Source organism: Mirounga leonina, unplaced genomic scaffold (genome assembly GCF_011800145.1).
Source record: "Mirounga leonina isolate KUSES-001 unplaced genomic scaffold, KU_Mleo_1.0 Mir_94, whole genome shotgun sequence".
NCBI lineage: Eukaryota > Metazoa > Chordata > Mammalia > Carnivora > Phocidae > Mirounga > Mirounga leonina.
The window spans coordinates 44,819,982-44,842,531 of NW_023270855.1; the positions used below are offsets into that span (position 1 = coordinate 44,819,982).

Consider the following 22,550-nt stretch of genomic DNA (forward strand, 5'->3'; position numbering starts at 1 on the left):
TAAATGAAAAAAAAAAAATCAACTTTAATTCTACTGAATGAAAAAAAAAAAAAAAGAATTATGCTAAATCGATTCTGCCTATGCCCTAGAAATGGAACAACAAAGCCTAGATGACAGCACACCTGTTGAACATGGCTTACTGAATATTTTAAGGCCACTGTTGAGATGTACTGCTCAGAAAAAAGATTCCCTTCAAAATATGACTGCTCATTGGCAATACAACTGGTCACCCAAGAGCTCTGATGGAAATGTATGAGATACATGTTTTCACGCCTGCTAACACAACATCCATTCTGCAGCCCATGGATCAAGAAGTCATTCTGACTTTCAAGTCTTATTATTTAAGAAAAGCATTTCATAAGGCTATAGCTGCATAGATGGTGATTCCTCTGATGGATGTGGGCAAAGTCAATTGAAAATCTGGAAACGATTCACCATTCTAGATGCCATTAAGAAAAATAGTGATTATGGGAAGAGGTTAAAATGTCAACATGACCTGGAGTTTGGATGGATTCCAGCCCTCATGGAGGACTTCGAGGGATTCAAGATTTCAGTGGAGGGAGTAACCACAGATGTGGTGAAAACAGCACAAGAACTAGAATCAGAAGTGGAACCTGAGGTTGGGACTTAATTGCTCCAATCTCATGATAAAACTTAAACAGATGAGGAGTTGCTTCTAATGGATGAACAAAGAACATGGGTTTCTTGACCTAGAATCTACTCCTGGTGAAGTTGCTGTGAAGACTGTTGAAATGACCACAAAGAATTTAGTGTATCACATAAACTTAGTTGACAAAGCAGCAGCAGGGTTTGAGAGGACTGGCTCTAATTTTGAAAGAAGTTCTACTGTGGGTAAAGTGCTGTCAAACAGCATCTCATGCTACAGAGAAATCATTCAGGAAAGGAAGAGCCAATCAATGCAGCAAACTTCAGACTTCAAACTTCAGCCCTCAGCGGCCACAACCCTGGTCAGCCAGCAGCCATCAACATGGAAGCAAGACCCTCCACCAGCAAAAAGATTACAATTTGCTGAAAGCTCAGATGATGGTTACCATTTTTTAGCAATTAAGTATTTTTTAATTAAGAACGTACGTTGTGTTTTTAGACATAACACAGTATAGTGTAAACATAACTTTTATATGCTCTGGGAAACCACAAAATTCACCTGACTGGCTTTATTGCAATGGTCTGGAACCGAACCTACAGTATCTCTGAGATATGTCTGTACCATGTTCCCATGTAGGTAAAACAAATACACTTGTTCAAAAATGTGAGTAGCTTTACTGTATTGTGCCTGTCAGCAGAGGGTTCTCAAACTAATATCCGCATGTGGTCTTCCTCAGGATAAAGGACATTGTGTTCGTCTTACCTTTGGTCAGAAAGCTTTCCGGTAGTAACTGCCCTGAAGTAAACTGGGCCAGCTGTTCTTTGAGCCTCTTCACTTCAGCTTGGAGCTGGCTTACATTTCCTTGGGTGTCTTCATTTACCACTGCCTGTTCAAAAATTTTTTAACAAGCGTTAAAAGAATATTCTTCAGTCATACAACCTTGTGTTTTATTTGTTTATAGGATCTGGAATGACAAACACCAAACAAAACTGCACTTCCATCCCACAAACAATCACAAGGCCCCTAGAATCACAGTGTGCTGGGGTGGAGAGGAAGCCTCCCTTCCCTGTGTCTCATAGCTACAGCCAGGGACTCTCCCCCCTCACCACCCCTCCTATATGCTCCCACTTAGGGCCCCACCCTATTGGGCTGGGTCACCCAGGGATCTGGATGTTCATCTAACATTGCCTTCTTCTTGGGACAGCCCCACCCCCATGGAGAAGAGCAAAATCTCTTCCTCTCTGGAAGGAGTATCCCCTCCCCTCTGTCTTGGCCCACTTAGCTGCAGAGTTGGCCTGAGCTCCATCAGCTTAGCAGAAACCACCTTCTCCAAAGGAATCCAACCCTATATTTCCTAACAGCCCTCCTGGAGAGAGGAGTTGGTTGGATAGCTCTATTTCTGTTTTATTAACCACACTCAAATGTTATTTTAAAGGAATGTCTCTTGAAGAAATTATCTTAAAGAAATGACTTCTTTAAGACAACTTTTTTTTATTAAAGATTTTATTCATTTATTTGAGAGAGAGAGAGAGAGAGAGAGAGCACAAGTGAGTGTACAAGCAGGGGGAGCTGCAGGCAGAGGGAGAAGCAGGGAGCCTGAGGGACTCCACCCCAGGACCCTGGGATCATGACTTGAGCCAAAGGCGATGCTTAACTGACTGAGCCACCCAGGTTTCTTGAGACAACCTCTTTAAGACAACTTCTAAGAGGTTCAAAAGGCCCATAAAACCGGGGCGCCTGGGTGGCTCAGTTGTTAAGCGTCTGCCTTCGGCTCAGGTCATGATCCCAGGGTCCTGGGATCGAGCCCCGCATCGGGCTCCCTGCTCGGCGGGAGGCCTGCTTCTCCCTCTCCCACTCCCCCCTGCTGTGTTCCCTCTCTCACTGTGTCTCTCGCTGTCAAATAAATAAATTAATTAATTAATTTAAAAAGCCCATAAAACCTACAGGGTGATAATAAGAGCCAACAGCTGACTACCAATCAGATCAACGGGACCCAGTTGTGAAATACCCAATATCCTAAAGAGGGAGAAAAACTCTCTGACACAGTCCCAAGGTCCCCGTGTTCTTGTCTTAAGCTAGGTCTGCCCATTGGGAAAGATCTAAATAGCACATCCTTAAACGAGTCCCAGATATCCTAGTCACTTTCCACCGGTAGGCTGCAGTATTGGACTTACCATTGTTAATAACTAGTATTAAGGCTCCTCCTGGTTTTATCGTTTGATGTATTCAGAAGTCATTTCTAGTTGCTTCTGATGCTTATGGCCAGTCTCATTTCAAGGCACTCCTGTATATTCTGACATCACTGCTACATCAGTGACATCATAATCCTAATTATCCCTGCAGTCCTCCACTATCCAAAAACTTCTAGTAAGTCCCAAGAGATAGGGTCAGGAAGCTCTAGTGATTTTTCCTCCATATATTACGAATACCCCACCACAGGGTCATAATCCAATAAAATGAAGCAACAACTAGACCTATACTCTTCTGACTTACCCACGAGAAGAGGCAACATGGACCTCTTTACTCTTACATGCTAAGATGATCAGGGAGTCTACCTGGGGGGTAGAAATGACCAACTTTTCCTTTGAAAGAAAGAGGAAAGTAATCTGCCAATTCATGGCACTGTGATTCTTTTGTCTAGAACCAAAGTGGCCTCCAACCTTTCCAAAAGAAGTGGGGGACCCCTGCTCCAGGGGCTGGCAAACAGCTGCCTGCTCATGGACCAAATACGGCCTGCCATCTGCTTTTGTAAGGAGAGCTGCACTGGAACACAGCCACGCCCTCATGTCTGCGTACTGCCGACGGCTACTTTCTCACCACCAAGGCAGAGCTCAGTATAGCTGGGACAGACACTACACAGTCCAAGAAGCCTCAAATATTTACCTTTACAGAAAAACTTTTCTGACCACTGGTGTACACCAATATCAAGGAAGCTTCTTATATATAAGAAAAGTGGGGAATCCTTGGAGGTATAGACAACTTAAAAGACAAAGCTTGTCAATATCAAACTATCTTCATAGTGAAGCCCCACCACACATAGACACACACACACACAGCTCTGTTAGCAATGGTTTAGGTAAATAAATTTAGTCTCCAACCCAGTTAGAAAGGAAAAACTCTGCCTTCCTTTAAGAAAAATCGAGCCAAACAATACCAACCATAAGACCTAATCTAGATCTCAAATTACTTGAGCAATACAGAAAGCTAGGAAAGATGAAACAGAAATCTTGCTTAGAATTAAGCTTTCACAGAGTGTTAATATTAGGGCAATCACAAGCTTAAGTATTTTTCTAATTTACTTAGTTGTACTCAGTATTTTACCTTTTTTTTTTTTTTTAAAGATTTTATTTATTTATTTGACAGAGACAGACACAGAGAGAGAGGGAACACAAGCAGGGGGAGTGGGAGAGGGAGAAGCAGGCAGCCCGATGCAGGGCTCGATCCCAGGACCCTGGGATCATGACCTGAGCCAAAGGCAGATGCGTAACGACTGAGCCACCCAGGCGCCCTAATATTTTACCTTATTTTTAATCAGCTTGGCTCTCTGAGCAAAATTAAGTGTTGATAGGGTTTCCCCAAAACACCTGGATCCAGGATGAACATTTGCGATTATGGCTGTTTTGGCATTGCCTCCAAGGGAATCCTGTTTAATGATATGAATGGTATGCATTTTCAGGGGAGAAACCACAAGATCTTTGTTAAGCCAAGAAAATGGATATTCTTACCACTAAAGCTGAGAGATTACATGACTGTCAACCATAGTGAGCATAACCCAAAAAAGGGCCCAGGAAGCCAATGGTCTACTTTACCCGAAGTAAGAAGGTAAGTTTGGAGTCTCTGTAGCAAACGTGCCTCTGTTTTCCATTACCCACGTCGACAAGCGCAGTAATCACTTGGCCCAGGCAGCTCAACGACCGGTTTATGTTACCTGCCTCCTAAGGGGAGAAAGAAAAAAAACTGAGATGCACCGGTTTCATTTTAGTATTCTGAATTAAAATATGCCTAGCAGTGAATTTTGAATGGAAAGTCGAGTCATGGACAGTATTACTAAGGATAATTGACTTTTCAGCAGATGTCCTCAACTGTCCCTAACCTTTTCCTATTTGACACACATTGCAATTTTAGTATTCAGAGACAAACACAGAAATTATGTGAAGGAAAAAAAAAAAAGCCACCTCATGATTCTAAGAGTTTTAAATTGACCTATAGGTAGGGATAAAAGCTAGAAAAGAACAGAGAAAAAAAGGTTGGAGTAGTGCATTAATAGGCTTATTTTTCAATCCTTTTATGTTAAAATGTTTGCTACATTAAAATAGTGTGATAACTAATAACCTACACCACGTCCTACAAAGTGATTAATGAACTTATTACAAGAGATTTTTCAGTCTAATTCTGTGAAGTATAATAAGACCCTTTTAAAAAGTGGTTTGGGGAGGGAAAAATGTTGGGGTTGAATATGTTACGCTGGATTTTTATTGTAGTTATCATACTTCAATAACTGGGTCTGCAGTGGTGGGAGTACAGAAGAAAGAGAGAGAGTGCATATTCTCAAGCAAGATGCGCTGAGTTCAAGTGCAGCTGTCTGTTTTAGCAGTCAGTAAATCAGAAAGGTGTCGACAGCACTGTCTGTGGAACTGGGCTACTTCTGCTTGAATTCCAGATCTACTCCTAGCTGTGTGCCCCTGGACAATTTCACTTCCATTTCTCCAAAAAGGAAAGGATCACAGTACCTACTTCCTAGAGATGCTGGGAAGATTAAATGAGTTAATACACATGAAGCACTTGAAATAGGCCCAGCATATGTCCTAATATAAACCCTGGCTATTTCTCTTTGCTTCATGTCTCAATAGAACATAAGCCTAAATTCACCTTAAACTGCCTGAGAGCTCAGGAGGCTCAAATCCTCACTTTCAATGCAAAAAGTAGACGGTCCTCCACCATTTCCGACTCTCTGCCCCTAGTCCTCATACACCCTCACCTACAGCATCCACACGTTTTACTGACAACGCAGATCACAATACACATGTTCGTACTGGCAAAACATACTCAGAGAACCTCAGGTCCCAATGCTAATCCCTCAGCCTAGGACTAGGTCCTTGCCCTCCCCCTGAAATATTAACCAGCACAGCTGCCCTCCTTTCTCTCTAGACTCTCGCCTCGTAAATCTGGCAGTGGTGGGCCAAGATGGCTAAGCTTCTATAAAAGAGGCTTTTGCGTGAAATCACTCAAAACTTTTCAGTGTTTCCCAGCGTGTGGAGAACTGAGTGCAAACCTGACCTGGTACTCCTGGTCCTCAGTGACCTGGGCACGCTTGCACCTCGAGTCCAACCCATTCATTGATCCACGCTGAAATGCCAAATGCCATACTCCCTCTGCATCCATAACGACCCTTGAGATGTCCCCCCACCAAGCATGTATTCCTTGTTCCTCTCTCCCAATCCAAATCCTGCTCCCTTGGAGAACCCAACTCAAGAACTACTTCTTTTCCATGCTTCCCCCAAGCAGTCCAGTCCCTTCTTCCTCTGACTCTGGCAGGTATTTGTACTATCACCCTTCTGTCGTGAATTCAAATATTCTGGCTCCCGACAGACTTGTTCTAACCCACGTATGTTTTAATGTCCCTACCCCACAACAAAAATTTCCGCATCTTTAGAATGGGAGCATGTTCTCATTCCTTTGTAACCTCCACACACTCACCTTGGTACTGACTTCTAGTAATTAATTCACACACAAGTTGAGTTGAAGATCATAATTCCATTCTTACCTTTAACCTCATCCCTTCTGCATGGGTATCTTTTTGCCTTTCAGATCCTGCTAAGTCCACCAGATTGAGTAGGGAGGTCCGTATATTCACAGTCTCATTGCTTTTCTCCATTGACTCAATTGTAATTGTAAAAACTGCATGAGACCGAGAAGATTCTCTATTCATTGATGTCGATGCCACACGTCTGTTTCTCCATCCTCCAGACAGCACCTAGGCAAAGGGAAAATTGCCACAACTTTCAAGTGATACAACAGCCATTTTCATACTGACAGATTATACAGACAAAAAAATTAGTAAAAATGTAAAACCCTGTATCCAAGGATATACATTCTTCTCATGCACAAGTTTACAAAACGGGCCCACTGTTGATTCATAAATCATTTCTCAATAAATTTCAAAGCATCGCACAAGACCATATTCTCTGATACCATGGCAATTAAGAATCAACATGATAAATAAATTTTAAATTACCATAAATCTGGAATTTCAAATCACATTTCTAAGTGATTCATGGGTCAAAAAATAAAATTATAATGGAAAAATACTGTGCTCGCTTCAGCAGCACATATATAATGGAAAAATACTTAGATCCATAGGACAATTAAGTTATTAAAACTTGTGTGAAGTTTAAGCAATAGTAAGTAGTAACTTATAGCATTAAACACTTAGGTCACAAAAGAAAGGGAATAATAAGCTAAGCATTCAGCTTAAGAAGTTGGAACAAGGATAGCAGGATGAACCCAAAGAAAAACAAAGAAAACATTAAAAGAGCAAAGCCATGTAAAAAATATCAACTATGCAAAAAAAGAAAACAAAATTATAGTTACAGCAAAGTACTTTAAAAATGAGAATACTGGGAACAGCTTTATGCCAATATACTTGAAAACTGAGAGGAAACTGAAATTTTCTAGAAATAGAAAACTTCCCGAAACTTCTGACCCAAGAAGAGGTAAAATGCCTGCATGGCTCTAATACAGAATTTTCACACTTGATCTAAGCCAAAACTGCAGTGCAACCAAAATCTCAACATAATTTTTTTTTAGTATGTATATGTACACACGAAGACACACACACACACACACACTGGATCACATGTAAAACCTATTGCTTACTATGAGAATCACAGTTTAAAAAGTTTGAATCAGGAGACTTGCTTGAAGATAGAAGAATAACGAACTGTGACATATATACGTATATATATACGCACATAATACATGCACACACTAATATTCATACAATGAATTATATAGCAGTGAAGATAAGTGAAACGCAACATGGATAAATTTCATAAACATTGTTGAGTTTAAAAAAGTTATAGACGGCTAAATACACACAATTTATTAAAACTCACCAACAGGCAAAACCAACATTTTCAGAAATACCTATGTATGTGATTTAAAAGCGGAAGGAAATGATCATGAGCATTCAGCATATGAGGAGCCAGGGACATGAGATAGGGAGAGACACACAGGTAGACAGGATAGTACTGGTGACATCTGGGTCTTGAATTCTTAAGGTCCTCCAAGTTCATTTTAACATTAAGCTCAGCAACGTCTATGCACGTGGCAGTATTTTGTATGTATCAAATACTACATGGTAAAAAACTGTTTAAAATCAACTGGCCAGATCAGATCCCATAAAAATGGGCTATTTTGTAAATACCTGACAAGAGGTTTATTTGCCCTGAGCAGAGTCTCAAAAGAGGTTGGCTTTTGACACCTAACAAGTAAACATGGGTAGAAAATAAAGGGAAGAGAACAGCCAGCTGGTTTAAAAAGCAGCAATCCCAGAAGCTACTCAAAGGGGCAGTTCCCAGGAAGAATTACTGAAGAAATACAACACTAATGAACTGTCCCCGTGACCTGCAGGGTGACTGACTGGAATGAACAGCACCAAAGTCATGCAAAATCAAGAGGCTCAAAGTTCTATTTTAACTAAGGGGAGATCTATAAAACAGTCCTGTTCTTTTTTGCTTCTCATGAACATTCTGCGTCACGCCTTTACAGAATTATTTTTAGTAGCTCAATTCTTGCTTTTTTTTGAGATCAAGGTGCTTTTCACAGCATGCAACATCGCCTAAGGATCAAAGTGCTCAAGGTAGGATACCTGATAGGCTTCAGCAGCTGAGGTCACCACCTGTTCCACTGCACCAACAACAAAGACTCCCTTCTTGATGTGCTCCCTTAAGTATAGTCCGGCTGATGCAGAGTCCAGTAGGTCATAGATCTGTTCGTTGTAGATTTCAATAAAGGAGCACTTACAAAGGAAACTCTTTCCAGCTCCAGCCTGGAAAGAGAAGCCTCGTTTAGACATATTCTTTTCATGAGTTCATCCGTATCTTTCATGAGCATCACCCTCTCACGTGCTTCACAAGGGGTACATTTCCTACCATGTTCTCCTTTACACAGTACAAGGTACCTAAAAGCCAATTACAAATCCAGGTAACTAGTTTTAACATATTGTTACATCTTAAGGCAGCATCAAACTGTGATCCCAGGAGGCCGAGGTCTCCAGAGGTGACTCAGAAGCAAGACAGGGAGGTGGGACTGGAGCAGTCCAGATGGGCAATTCTACCTTCTTAAACTGAGGGATCACTGACATACGACATCGTATTAGTTTCAGGTGTACAACATACTAATTCAATATTTATAAATGTGGAGAAATAATCGCCACAGTGAGTCTAGTTAACATCCATCACCATACACAGTTACAATTTTTTTTCCTTATGATGAGAAGAGCAATTCCATTTTTATCTATTATATACTGGACTTCCTCAGAAAGTTTTACTTGCAACAAGGGTTATATTCTTGAAAAGACTGAAAATAATTTATCTCAAAAGCCTCTCTCTAGGATTTTTAACCACAGGAATACGGGGCACTAAACTTTCACTGGCACCCAAGGTGCATGTCTAACTGTAAAGGTTAGGGGTTGTTTCTGCAAAAGGGCAAATGGTAAGCCAATGTTATGTATCCGTTTCCTTGGTACACATGGAATGGAACAGCAACACTAACAGCTCCTAAACATGGAATTCACCAAGCTAAAAAAGCACAATCATGAGAAAGGCCCAACCTAAGAGCCAAAGGAAGAGGGAAGCCCACATCTCCAGGATGATGGAGTCACACCACATATGAAAAAGCAAATTATGGTCAGGTGGTAGAAGGTGCTGCAAAGGAGGCAAGGATGGGCCCATCACTCCAGGGCACCCTGAGGATCTAGAGACACCTGTCGTCAACTGTGCCTACGTGCAGGTAGGTGATGGGACTTAACGGATCTGTTTTCCTCAGTTAAGATTTTCTTTACACTTTCTTGCAAAATCTGAGCACTAAGAAGCACTACATTCTTCTTTCTTTTTTCTGAGTTCACAGAGGATACATGGTTTAGAAACTAAAAATTTTTAGAAAATTAAATTTTAAAATGAATCTTTCATTTTTTCTTAAGAACTGAGAGGTTTTTCTATGCCACACAAGCCTATACACATTGTAGAGTACCACCCATGACCCTCTATGTGTTATGAGCTAATTATTAGTAGCTAACTACTCGAAATTAGAATTTCATACAATGATTTTATTTTTACAAGTTTTACCTTCTCTTTTTCACGATCAATTAAGGAAAACAAATATTCAAAACTTCGTGGGATTACTCCTCTCAGGTTATGAGAAAAATGATCTGATTCAGATGGTCCTAAAGAAATGTAAAAAAACATACATATGTAGCTATTCATCTTTATTCTAGAACAGTCCTTCAAAATGGCAATACTGGAAATTTATACAGAAATAAGATGACACACTGTATAATCAGTTCCTTCTTTGTGCCCCAAATAAGTTAAATTTTAGTCTGAAAGATCGAAGAGAACTTGCCTATCAGTAGGACTGAAGGAAGGGCCCATAATAGCCACTAATGCTGTCTTGGTGTGCTATAACCTGGAATATTTTAAATGGCCCTTGTAGGGGCGCCTGGGTGGCGCATTCGGGTGAGCATCCAACTCCTGGTTTCAGCTCAGGTCATGATCTCAGGGTCTTGAGATGGAGCCCCGCCACTCAGTGGGGAGGCTGTTCGAGATTCTCTCCCTCTGCCCCTCCCCTCAAGCATGCTCTAAAATAAATAAATATTAAAAACAAATAAATGGCCCTTGTAAACTGTACCTAAAAATATATATATATAATGGATGTAGAAAAATACAAGTAAATAAAGAGGAAATAAGTATGCAGTACACAAGTATACAAATAAGTATGCAGATAATTTTATAACATTTTCCTGTTAAATAATATATATAGAGAGAGATTAAACATATTCTTTAGTTACCTTCATCATCTCCTGCCTCCTCTATGCCTTAGCTCCTCATCCTGCTTCCACTCTAGCCCCTCCCAGTCTAGTCCATTCATCTGCCTGAGTAATCCTTTTAATTATACATCAGATCATGTAGTTCTTTTTAAAAAAACCTTCCAATGACTTCGCATCCCACGCACAAAATCCCAAATCCTTGCCATGTCCTACATGACCTGGCCTCAGGATACAACTCTAATTTCCCTCACTACTAGCCCCTTATTCTAGGGAACTGCCCGCTAGCCCCATGGGTCTTCTTGCTATTCTTTGAACACTCCCAACTCAGAACCTACTGCCTGGAAGATGCTTCTCCCAGAGAGTCTCATGGTTCCTTCTCATTTCACTCAGTAACACTCTTTCTGACTGCAACTCACGATTCAGAAACCATTAAAAAAAACCCAAAAAAACAAAAAACAAAACCCCACAACTGAAATTCAACCACAAGAAAATAAAAAACTTGAGTAAAGGGAAAAACCTTAACTGAAAAGAGAAATGAAAAACCTAGAAAAAAATCTGTTATCTATATCGTAGACAAAGGGCTAACCTCCTTATTTTACAAAAACCCCCAAAAATGAGTAGGAAAAAGACAAGCTAATCTTTTAAATGGGAAAAAAGCTTGAATGGGCATTTTACAGAGAGGCTGTTCAAATGTCTAAAAAACATATGAAAGGTGCTCAGTTGTCAACAGACATCAGGGAACTGCAAACAAAAACACAAGGAGATAATACTACACATACTCCAGAATGGCTAAAATTTTAAAAACCGACAATACCACATATAGACAAGGATTCCTAGAACTTCCATATCTATCATGACCATATCTACTAAAGCTGATACACATGTAACTATGATCCAGCAGTTCCACTCCTAGAAATGAACTTTAAAAAAACAAGGTGGTCATGGTTGCATTATTCATATGGTCTAAAACTGGGGACAATCCAAATGTCTATCAGCACTAGAATGGAAAACGTGGCATATCTGTACAATAATACATTATACAGCAATGGAATAAACTACTATGACATGCAACAATACGGATGAATCTTAGAAACCTAATGCTGAGAGGAAGAAGCTAGACATAAAAGAGTACATAAAGTAAAATTTCATTTGTAGAAGCTTAAAAACAAACAAAACCAATGATGACAGAGAAGTCAGAGTAATACATACTTCAGGAGAAGGGAGTGAGGTAGTTACTAACTGGGAATCTTGATCTGGATGGTGATTGTACAGATTTATAAATATATAAAAAGTCATTAAACCAAATTCAGGACACCTGGGTGGCTCAGTTGGTTAAAGGACTGCCTTTGGCTCAGGTCATGATCCTGGAGTCCCAGGATGGAGTCCAAATCGGGCTCCCTGCTCAGCGGGAAGTCTGCTTCTCCCTCTGCCCCTCTCCCCTCTCACGCCCTCTCTCATTCTCTCTCTCAAATAATAAATAAAATCTTTAAAAAAAATAAAAAATAAACCCAATTCAAAAACTGTCTATGGGGCGCCTGGGTGGCTCAGTTGGTTGTGCAACTGCCTTCGGCTCAGGTCATGATCCTGGAGTCCCGGGATCGAGCCCCGCATCAGGCTCCCTGCTCAGCGCCTCCCTCTCATGCTCTCTGTCTCTCATTGTCTCTCTCGCAAATAAATAAAATCTTAAAAAAAAAAAAAAAAAAACCCGTCTATGGAGCACCTACTCTGTGCTGAGCGTTGACTGGGAACGTAGCTGCAAACACGGACTTTGCTATCATAGAACTCATAATCTGAGAGAAGCCTGGGAAAAGCCCTACTTTTATGAGGTCAACATCATATATAGAAAGTATGCCTTCCCCCAAAATGTACTAGGTGCCTAGGTGCTGTCATTGCAGAAAGAGTAAATTAAGCCAGGATATGATCATCTTTAATTCACTTACCCATCATCGTAAATGTTTTCCCTGAACCCGTCTGTCCACTGTAAAAATAAATGTTTTATACATTATTTTGACATATGAAACTTAAAACACTACCCTCTTACTTTAATATGGCCTACTAGTGTATAAATTTTTCCCACAAAGATCTATTTTCTTTCTTTTTTAAAATTATATTAGGTAGGGATGCCTGCCTGCCTGTCGGTAGAGCGTGCAACTCTTGATCTCAGGGTCATGAGTTCAAGGCCCACATTGGGCATAGAGCTTACTTTAAAAAATAAATAAATAAATGGGGCCACCTGGGTGGCTCAGTCAGTTAAGCATCAGACTTTGGCTCAGGTCATGGTCTTAGGGTTCTGGGATTGAGCCCCCACCCAGGTTTTGGGCTCAGTGAGGAGTCTGCCTCTCCCTTCTGTCCCCAACCCCCACCTCGTGCTTTCTGTCTCTCCCAAATAAATAAATAAAATCTTTAATTAAAAAAAAAAATTATATTAGGTGAGAAGTGAATGATTCATTATCTCTCTCTCTCTCTTATTCTACCACCAAGAACTACACTGTCAATTGTCTGGTAATGCTTCAGGATTATACAAACACAGCCATCAGAATTTTCATTTAATTTTTATTTACAAAACTGAAATGATGCTCTTCATACTGCTCTGCAATCTGTTTTGTCCTTTAATTTTATCTCAGATATTTTTCTAAGTCAGTAAATAGAGATCTACCTCATTATTTTTAATAGCTACATTGTATATTCCACGCATGTATAATTGATCTAACCAGAAACAACTGGACTTTTGTTTCCAACTTTTTCTATTCTAAATAAGTTAGCAATTCCTTTCCTAAATTCTGCCTTTAAAGATACTAAAATGTCTTCATTTAAAAACAAAGCAATTTTAGGGCGCCTGGGTGGCTCAGTCGTTAAGCGTCTGCCTTCAGCTCAGGTCATGATCCCAGGGTCCTGGGATCGAGCCCCACATCGGGCTCCCTGCTTGGCGGGAAGCCTGCTTCTCCCTCTCCCGCTCCCCCTGCTTGTGTTCCTGCTCTCGCTCTCTCTCTCTGTCAAATAAATAAATAAAATCTTAAAAAAATAAAAAATAAAAATAAAAATAAAGCAATTTTAAAATTCCTTATGCTATAGGCCTGATTCTGTATGTAGTGTCATATCTTCTCCATTACCCCAAGAAACAAGAGTAACAAAAAATAAAAATAAAAATGCTTATGTTAAAGATAGATGTCAATCAAGGTGTCAAATGTCTTTAGCTTGGATTCACAGCACAAATATAAAAAAATTTTGAGGTGCACCTGGGTGGCTCAGTCGGCTAAGGTCTGCCTTCAGCTCAGGTCATGATCCCAGGGTCCTGGAATTGAGCCCCGCATCAGGCTCCCTGTTCAGCGGGGAGTCTGCTTCTCCCTCTCTCCCTCTACCCCTCCCCCTGCTTGTACACACACATTTTCTCTGTCAAATGAATAAATAAAAATCTTTAAAAAAAGTTTTTGAATTCATTTTTTGTTTAAATGCCCCAAAAGATAAAATAAAACAAACAAAAAAAACCCCAGTATTATCTAGTTGTTTACCTCTTCCTTTTAGAAGTAGGAAAAAAAATTCTTTAGTAACTCAGAAAGAAAAATGGTTATTATTGAGTCCCCTACTTGAGAGTGATGGGGACACTATTAATAATTACCCTAGAATTGGGGCTGTTTTAGGTAAACTAGAAAGTATGTTCCCCAGCCAATAAATCAAACACTCATTTCTCTCCAAGTGTTTCTCATTTCTACCCTCTTCTAGCAAAAGCAATTTTCATTGTTATTAATGAATATGCCACAAATTAAACATAATTAGTATGTTTACAAGGTCTTCAAAGATAACAGTTCTAAAGATAATATAATCTCTGCCAACTGTGGCTCTTATTTCAAATTCATTTTTGAACTTTACCATTCAAAATATTCTGTGAAAAAAAATATCTTTTTTCTCTTGAGAGGACAGATGAGAAAAGAGGTACCTGTCTCACTGCTAAAGAGAGAACATTTAGTTTTCCTGAACACAACTGAAAAGTAAGCATGAAAAGCAAAGGCAAACTTTCAAGGATGTGTATATGAGCCTAAAGTTTACACTTTTTAATGTGTTTTCTATTTTCTTGTGCCTTGAACCAATTATAGATGAACCAAGGGCACACACACACAAAGCATCAGCTGCTCAAATGTCTTATATAATTCACTACATTGTTAAAAAGCTCTAGTTCTAAATAAAATTTAAAAGTCTACTGCGAAGAAAAAAAAATTACACTACAAACTATACTATTTATGAAATAAATCTGAAATGATACCAAAATTCACCTTGTATAATTGCCAAGGTCACAATGTTTTCTGGACCTCCATCTTACATTCCAACATTAAATCTATAGCAATATTTTAAGGCTGCCAACATTTAGAAATTCAGGAACATGACTCACTTTAAACATACATCTGGAAAATAATTTCGCAGTTTATCACAAGGTTAATCATAGACTTACCATATGGTCCGGCAATTGCATTCTTAGGGATTTACTCAAATGGTTTGAAAACTTATGTTCATACAAAAACCAATATTCAAACATTTGTAGCAATTTATTCATAATCATAAAAACTGGAAGCAACTAAGATATCCTTTTACAAGGAAATGGATAAACAAATCATGATACATCCATATAATAAAATACTACAAAGGAAAAAAAAAAAAGTTATTGATGCCTGCAACAACACAGGCGAATCCTAAATGTATTTTTTACTAAGAGAAAGAAGGCAGATCCAAAAGGCTACATATTGTATGATTTCTTTTATATGGCACTCTGGAAAAGGTAGAACTATAGAAATGGAAAATATATTACGGTACCCTGAATGTCAGGGGTTGGGGGAAGGGGGAGTAGCTGACTACAAGGGGACAAACAGGGGAAACTTTTAAGGTGAAGGAACTGTCCTCTTCCTGGGGTGGTAAGTACATGACCCTCTGCATCTGTCAAAACACTATATAACCGTACATCACGAAGGGTGAACGTTAAGGTATGCAAACTAAAAAAAACAAGCAAAACACATCAACCAGGATGTCAGCGGTCCCAGGATGGAATGCAGGTAACTACATTACAAGCGTGTGACGTAAGTGCACAAAGTGGGTGGGTAGCAAAAGCGCTGACCTAAGTAACTTTAGAAAAGGAGGTTCTGACTGGAAATTGTAAGGATAAAAAATAAAAAGAACTGTACATCAATACTGTCCTCAGTAAATGTGTTTCTCACAGGGATACAGGATAACAATTCTGAAAGTTGTACATGGGGGTTGAACAAATTCAGAATTTGACAAAAAGTGAAGGGATGACAGAAGGTGGGAGCCAGGGTTCTCACTGCCAGCAAGGGAAGTTACAGATAAACAAGAAAGAAAGGTTAGAATGAACCCATGTGGATTCTAAACCCTTGGATTAGAGTCAGATACATACACATGAACTCGTGTTTAGCTTAACACATGTACAAATGGATATATACAGAAACAATTACAGACACGCCTATAGACATGACTTAGTATATATACATTTATTACCTAGCTGTCTGCTGAGAAGACCTAGAATCAAGGACACTCCAGTAGCAAGAAAGACACCGAGTGCCCACATCTTGGTTTCTGAAAACCATTCTCCAATAAAAGGAACCAGGGCTCCTTGGCGAAATGGCTGAGTCTAGGTCTAGGACAGGGAAAATACAGATGAACCAGGAGCAGCCTGGAGCATCATAAAATAAGGACATGCTCAAGCAAAAGGATGTGACATGTCAAGGGGACACAGAAACCAACCTCAAATAGTTCCCAATGGCCAGGCTAGGACAATATGAGCAATAAGATAAAAATAATATATTGGATTATAACTCCAAGTAGAATAAATGGGGGAGAAGAGACAAATCTTCCTCACAGAAGAATTCCAAATAATATAAGTAGATGTTCTCCTCTCCAGGAGGTAGGAGTTTAATCCCCTCCACCTTGACTATCCCAGTGGGGCCAATCCAATCACATGAATCTTTAAAATTAGGGAACTGTCCCAGCCATAGTCAGACGGAGATGTGACTGAGGAAGAAGAGTCAGAAGGTTGCATGTTGTTGGCTTCAAAGACAGAGAATGGGGACTGTAGCCAAGCAATTTGAGTGGCCTCTAAAAGCTGGAAAAGGCAAGGAAATGGAATTCTCCCCTAAAGCCTCCAGAAAGGAACACAGCCCTGCCAACACTTTTATTGTAGCTCAGTGAGACTCGTGTCAGACTCTGGACTTACAGAACTGAAAAATAATAAATTCGTATTGTTTCAAGCCACTAAGTTTGGGGTAATTGATTACAGCAGCTATAGTAAGAAGCACTTACTATTGTACCCTTGTATAAGGACCCAGTTAGGAACTTACTATGCAAAGATGGTACCATTATAACCGCTCATGCAAGATTCCACAATGCCCTTGGCCACAGCTGAGAACACGGACTCCTACAAATGTAAGCACCAAGCATTTTAACATTTCATAGAAATGAAAACATTTTTCCTAAACCAGATTCTAAAACAGAATAAAAATAACATGCTTAGATTTTTCAACCCCTGTGATAACATGAACATTGCAATCACTATAGAAAAAAAGCTAGGGGCGCCTGGGTGGCTCAGTTGGTTAAGCGATTGCCTTCGGCTTGGGTCATGATCCCGGAGTCCCAGGATCGAGTCCCGCATCGGGCTCCCGGCTCGGCGAGGAGCCTGCTTCTCCCTCTAACCCTCTCCCCTCTCATGCTGTCTCTCTCGCGCGCGCTCTCAAATAAATAAATAAAATCTTTAAAAAAAGAAAAAAGCTAAAACATCTAAGCTGGGATAAAACATTAGACAGTTATGTCCATTAATCTCATATACAATTATAGATTTAAAGCTGACATCTACAATTTATAGAGAATTCTGTTCAGCACGTTGCACGCAAATATTATACTGGTATTAGCATCAAATACGTGGCTCTGTATGTTCTTTGGTGCTTTTCTTACCAGCTTATACTAAAGAATCAATACCTGATTTTTATTTTAATTTTTACATATAAGTAGATGCAATCTTATCAACAGTGCAAGAATTCCTAAACCTACACTGTCTAATACCATAGCCACGAGCCACATGTGGCTACTGAGCACCTGAAACGTAGCTAGTCCAACTTGAGATGTATTGTTATGTATAAAATATACACCAGGTTTGGAAGACTGAGCATGAATAAAAAGAATGGAAAATATCTCATTAATAATTTGCTTTATATTGATTACACATGGAAATGATATTTTGCATATATTGGGTTAAATAAAATATAGGATTAAAATTACGTCTACCTGTTTTTTTTTTACTTTTTTTCAACATGGGTACTAGAAAATTTTAAATTATATATGTGACTAATTTTATAGTTCCATTGACCAGCCATGTCCTAGATGAAAAGATCTAAATGTCTCACCAAAAATATCCATGTGTGTAAGGGAATAATCAAGATCTGTGATATCCAGTAGCCATTAGTCATATGTAGCTATTTAAATTCATATTAATTAAAATTAAATAAAACATAAAGTCAGGTCCTTAGATGCATTAGCCACATTTCAAGTGCTCCATAGCCACATGCAGTTAGCGTATCTGAGAAACTAAATTTTAGATTTTATTTAATCTTAATAAATTCAAACTTAAATAGCCACATGTGGCTAGACTACGGTAATGGACAGCACAGATAATAGAATATTTCCCTCATTACAGAAAGTTCTAATGGATAGTGCTGACTAGATCTGAACTAAATTGTCCTTAATTAGAAAAGCAGTTACTGACATCATAGCAATCATAAACCTGCTACTCTCTACTATGGACTGAATCTTTGTGTCCTCCCCAAAATTCTTATGTTGAAACCCTAATCCCCAGTGTGATGGTATTTGGAGATGGGGCTTTTGGAAGATAATTAGATCAGGAGTGTAAAGCCCTTGTGATGGGAGTAGTGCCCTTCTACAAGACAGGAGAGAATTTGCTTTCTCTCTTTCCCCACAGTGAGAAGACAGCTGTCTACAAGCCAGGAAGCAGGTCCTTACCAGACACTGGATCTTCTGGCCTGGATCTTAGAATTCCCAACCTCCAGAACAGTGAGAAATAAATGTTTGCTGTTTAAGCCACTCAGTTTTTGATATTTTTGTTATAGCAGTCACAATTAAGATCCTCTCCTTAAACTAGGAAGTTCAACTGTACTTATCAATCATCCAAGTGGCTCTGAAAAATATACCTCCACTAATCTCCATCACTGGATGGTGAGCGAAAGTAAAGCAGGCTTGTCATTCTGGTACAAAGTGTGATGAAGGAAGAAAAATAATTAAATTTAAAATATTTTAAAATATATTAAATCTAAAATATTTACATAATGTTTGAGTGTCCTTATCTGAAATCTATCAAACTAAAGAGACCAAAAATGAAATCCTCACAAATAACAGAATCTTATCCAAATGGAAAGTTAAGTTTCCAAAACTATCATTACCTGAGTGGTGTGCATGTCTGCGACATGATCAAATGTGAAGGTCTTGGGCTCAGGGTTGGAGTGAAGCCGGAGAGTGGTAGAGGAGAGCACAGATAAGCATAAGTTTTGCTCTCCATCAGCTGATCCAGAACCTTCTGTAGGTGGACGAATTCGCACAAAAACTTTGATGGCATCACCTTCATTACTAAAGACAAGAAATGTACCAGCCTAAGTTTACTGGAGAAAACTAAAAAAGGATGAGTCTCATATTGCCTCTAATGTTTCCATACTGAGTTTCCCCAACAAAGCCCCAAGTCTCACATGACTTTACTGATTTACTTCATGGTACGCATCTTCATAAGCTTTTATCTGAAATCAACTCAAAGAGAGTTGATTCCATGGAGCTCCAAGCATGTCTCCTTGTCTGATTTCCCTCTTAGTAGCAGTAATAAAATAAGTCACCCCAAGGGAGAATGATATTACTGATTTCATCTTTTAGCCTAAAAGGTGAGAGGATGGAGGGAGGGTTGGGGAGGAAGTGTGATGTTTCCAGATTTCCAGGTATCTGAGGACCAAGCTTAATTCTGAAAAAAAGTACCCCTTACTACGCTAAATGGTTGTTTTAGGAATACCACATCCCTAATTCTTTCGGTTTCATCAACGAGATTTTTTCCCTTACCTTGGTTGGTTAGACTGACAATTTGTCACAGTGCGTAACTCAGCTAGAAAAAAAGACAAGAAGTTATTACAGGCATTTAAAATTGTACTGTAAAAATCTCATTCTTATCTAGCCTGGTCTTCTGGTGCTGACACTCCTCAGTCTCCTCAGCTCCTCGACCTCCTGACATCAGGACTTCCAGGGCCCAGGCTTGATCTTCCTTCTATTCTGTCTGCATCTACTCTGTTGGTGATGACATCCAAGCTCATGGTTTTAGATGCTAAGTATATGTTGATGAGTCCCAAATTTAAACCTCCCTGGACCACTCTCCTAAGTACCAGACTCTCACATCTAACTACCTGTTTGACATATCCAGTTGGATGCCCAATGGGCAATGTCTCAAATTTAACGTGTCCAAAACTGAACTCCTGATTACCCAACCCCCACCCCAAACATGCTTCTCCATCTCAATTAAGGACAACTCTATCTTTCTTTCTTTTCTTTTTTTAAGATTTATTTATTTATTTCAGAGAGAGCAAGAGAGAAAGAGAGAGACCATGCAAGGGGGAGGGACCGAGGGAGAGGGAGAGAAAGTCTTAAATGGACTCCTCGCTAAGCATGAAGCCTGATGCAGGGCTCAGTCTGAGGACCCTGAGATCACGACCTGAGCGGAAACCAAGAGTCAGACACTTAACTGACTGTGCCACCCAAGCGCCCTGACAATTCCATCTTTCTAGTTGCTCAGGCCAAAAACCTTGGGAGCTATCCCTGACCCCTCTCTTTCTCATACTTCATATCAACCTGTTAGCCAATCTTTGGCTCTACCTTCAAAATACATCCAGAATCCTACAACTTCTGGTCAAATCCACTGCTATGGAATCAAGCCAGCAACATCCTTCATTTGAATTATTACAACAGTCTCCCTGCTTCTCTTTCTCACTCCCTCATCCCCAGGATCCCACCTATTCTCAACCCAGAAGGTAGAATGATTCTGTTGAAAAAGAACCCGGAGATCAACTTCCAGCATGACCACATGAGGAACTCCAGTGACCCACTGCCCAGTAAAACTAGTGAAATAAAAAACAGAAAACAAAACAAAAACAACATTTAAATTCTCTAGAAACAGCCATAAAGCAAACAGCCAAATGAAAAAACATCTAGTCAAGATCGGGTGCCTGGGTGGCTCAGTTGGTTAAGCGACTGCCTTCGGCTCGGGTCATGATCCTGGAGTCCCTGGATCGAGTCCCGCATTGCGCTCCCTGCTCGGCAGGGAGCCTGCTTCTCCCTCTGACCTTCCCCCCTCTCATGTGCTCTCTGTCTCTCTCATTCTCTCTGTCTCAGATATATAAATAAAAAAAAAAAAGAAAGAAAAGAAAAAATTTCAAAGATATAATTACCAAAAACTTTCCAAATTCACTGAAAAATAATGTACACTCCAGGAAGTTCAATGAATTCCACAGAGGATAAACACAGAAATCCACAAAGAGACATCATGGTAAAAATGGTGAAGATCAAAAAGAAGGAAAACATTTTTTTTTAATTAAAGATTTTATCTATTTATTTGAGAGAGCGAGCATGAGTGGGGGAGAGGGAGAGGGAGAAGCAGACTCCCTGCTGAGCAGGAAGCCAACGAGGGGCTCCATCCCAGGACTCTGGGAAGATGACCTGAGCCAATGGCAGACGCTTAACTGACTGAGCCATCCAGGCGCCCCAAGGGAAGGAGAAAATCATGAAAGCAGCAAGAGAAAAACAACTTGTTACTTACAAGAGAACCCAATTACATCAACAGCTGACTTCTCAGCAAAAACAATGGAGGCCAGAAGGAATAAGAGAATTTGCTGCTTGCCCACCCACCTTTCAAGAAGGTGGTAAAGGAAGTCCTTCTGGTTCAAAGTAGGTGATCCCAGTTGGTAATCTGAATCCATATGAGAAATCAAAGAGCACCAGGGAAAGGTGATTATGTAATTATAAAAGATAGTAGAAATGCCTATTTTTTCCTTTCTTCTCTTAATTAATTTTTAAAGCTTTAGAATGCCCATAATGTATTGTTTCTATAAAATGTACATAATGGGGGTACCTGGCTGGCTCAGTCGATACAGCACGTGACTCATGATCTCAGAGTTTTGAGTTTGAGCCCCAGATTGGTTGTAGAGATTACTTAAAAAATAAAATCTTAAAAAAAGCAAATAAAATAAAATGTACATAATGTATTGTTGGGTCTACAATATATAGGAATGTAATATACATACAAGGTGGGAAGGAGCAAAGCTGTACTGGCCTGAGGAAGTAACTAAAGTTGGTAAAGTAATATAGCAATGTATTTTTGGGTTTATAACATTATTAAATGTAATATGTTTAACAATATATCAAAAAAAAGGGGTGAGAAGGACTAGAACTACATAGGAGTAATGTTTGTATCACTGGAATTAAGCTAGTATAAATCTGAAGCTGATTCTGGTAAAATGAGCATGTTAAACCCTAGAGCAACCACTAATAAAAAAAAAAAATCCAAAAAAGAAAGCAGAAAAGGAGGAACAGGGGAACACAAAAGATGTGAGACACATAGAAAACAAAAAGTAAAGTGGCACATGTAAATCCAACTATACCAATAACATGTGAATGGCTTAAATAATTAAAAGGCAGAGACTGACAGACTACTTCAGAAAACATGCTCCAACTATACAATACCTACAGGAAACACACTTTAGATTCAAAGATAAGAATACACTGGAAGTAAACGATGAAAAAAAGATATCTCACTCAAACAGCAACCACAAGAAAGCTGGAGTAGCTACACTGATATTAGACAATACA

General features: G+C 39.5%; 1 protein-coding gene across 1 annotated transcript in view; it reads right to left on the reverse strand.

The window, feature by feature from the left end:
* The window catches only part of KIF15 (kinesin family member 15), a 67,431-nt gene that overhangs the window by 38,210 nt on the left and 6,671 nt on the right, over positions 1–22,550 (reverse strand). The window contains exons 2-11 of the mRNA XM_034998148.1: positions 19,758–19,800; positions 19,100–19,283; positions 16,991–17,067; positions 12,593–12,630; positions 9,955–10,052; positions 8,478–8,657; positions 6,372–6,581; positions 4,417–4,542; positions 4,128–4,250; positions 1,370–1,493 (exon numbers count right to left, since the gene is read on the reverse strand). Of these exons, the coding sequence (XP_034854039.1) occupies positions 1,370–1,493; positions 4,128–4,250; positions 4,417–4,542; positions 6,372–6,581; positions 8,478–8,657; positions 9,955–10,052; positions 12,593–12,630; positions 16,991–17,067; positions 19,100–19,283; positions 19,758–19,800 (1,203 nt within the window). The remainder of the gene's footprint in view (positions 1–1,369; positions 1,494–4,127; positions 4,251–4,416; positions 4,543–6,371; positions 6,582–8,477; positions 8,658–9,954; positions 10,053–12,592; positions 12,631–16,990; positions 17,068–19,099; positions 19,284–19,757; positions 19,801–22,550) is intronic.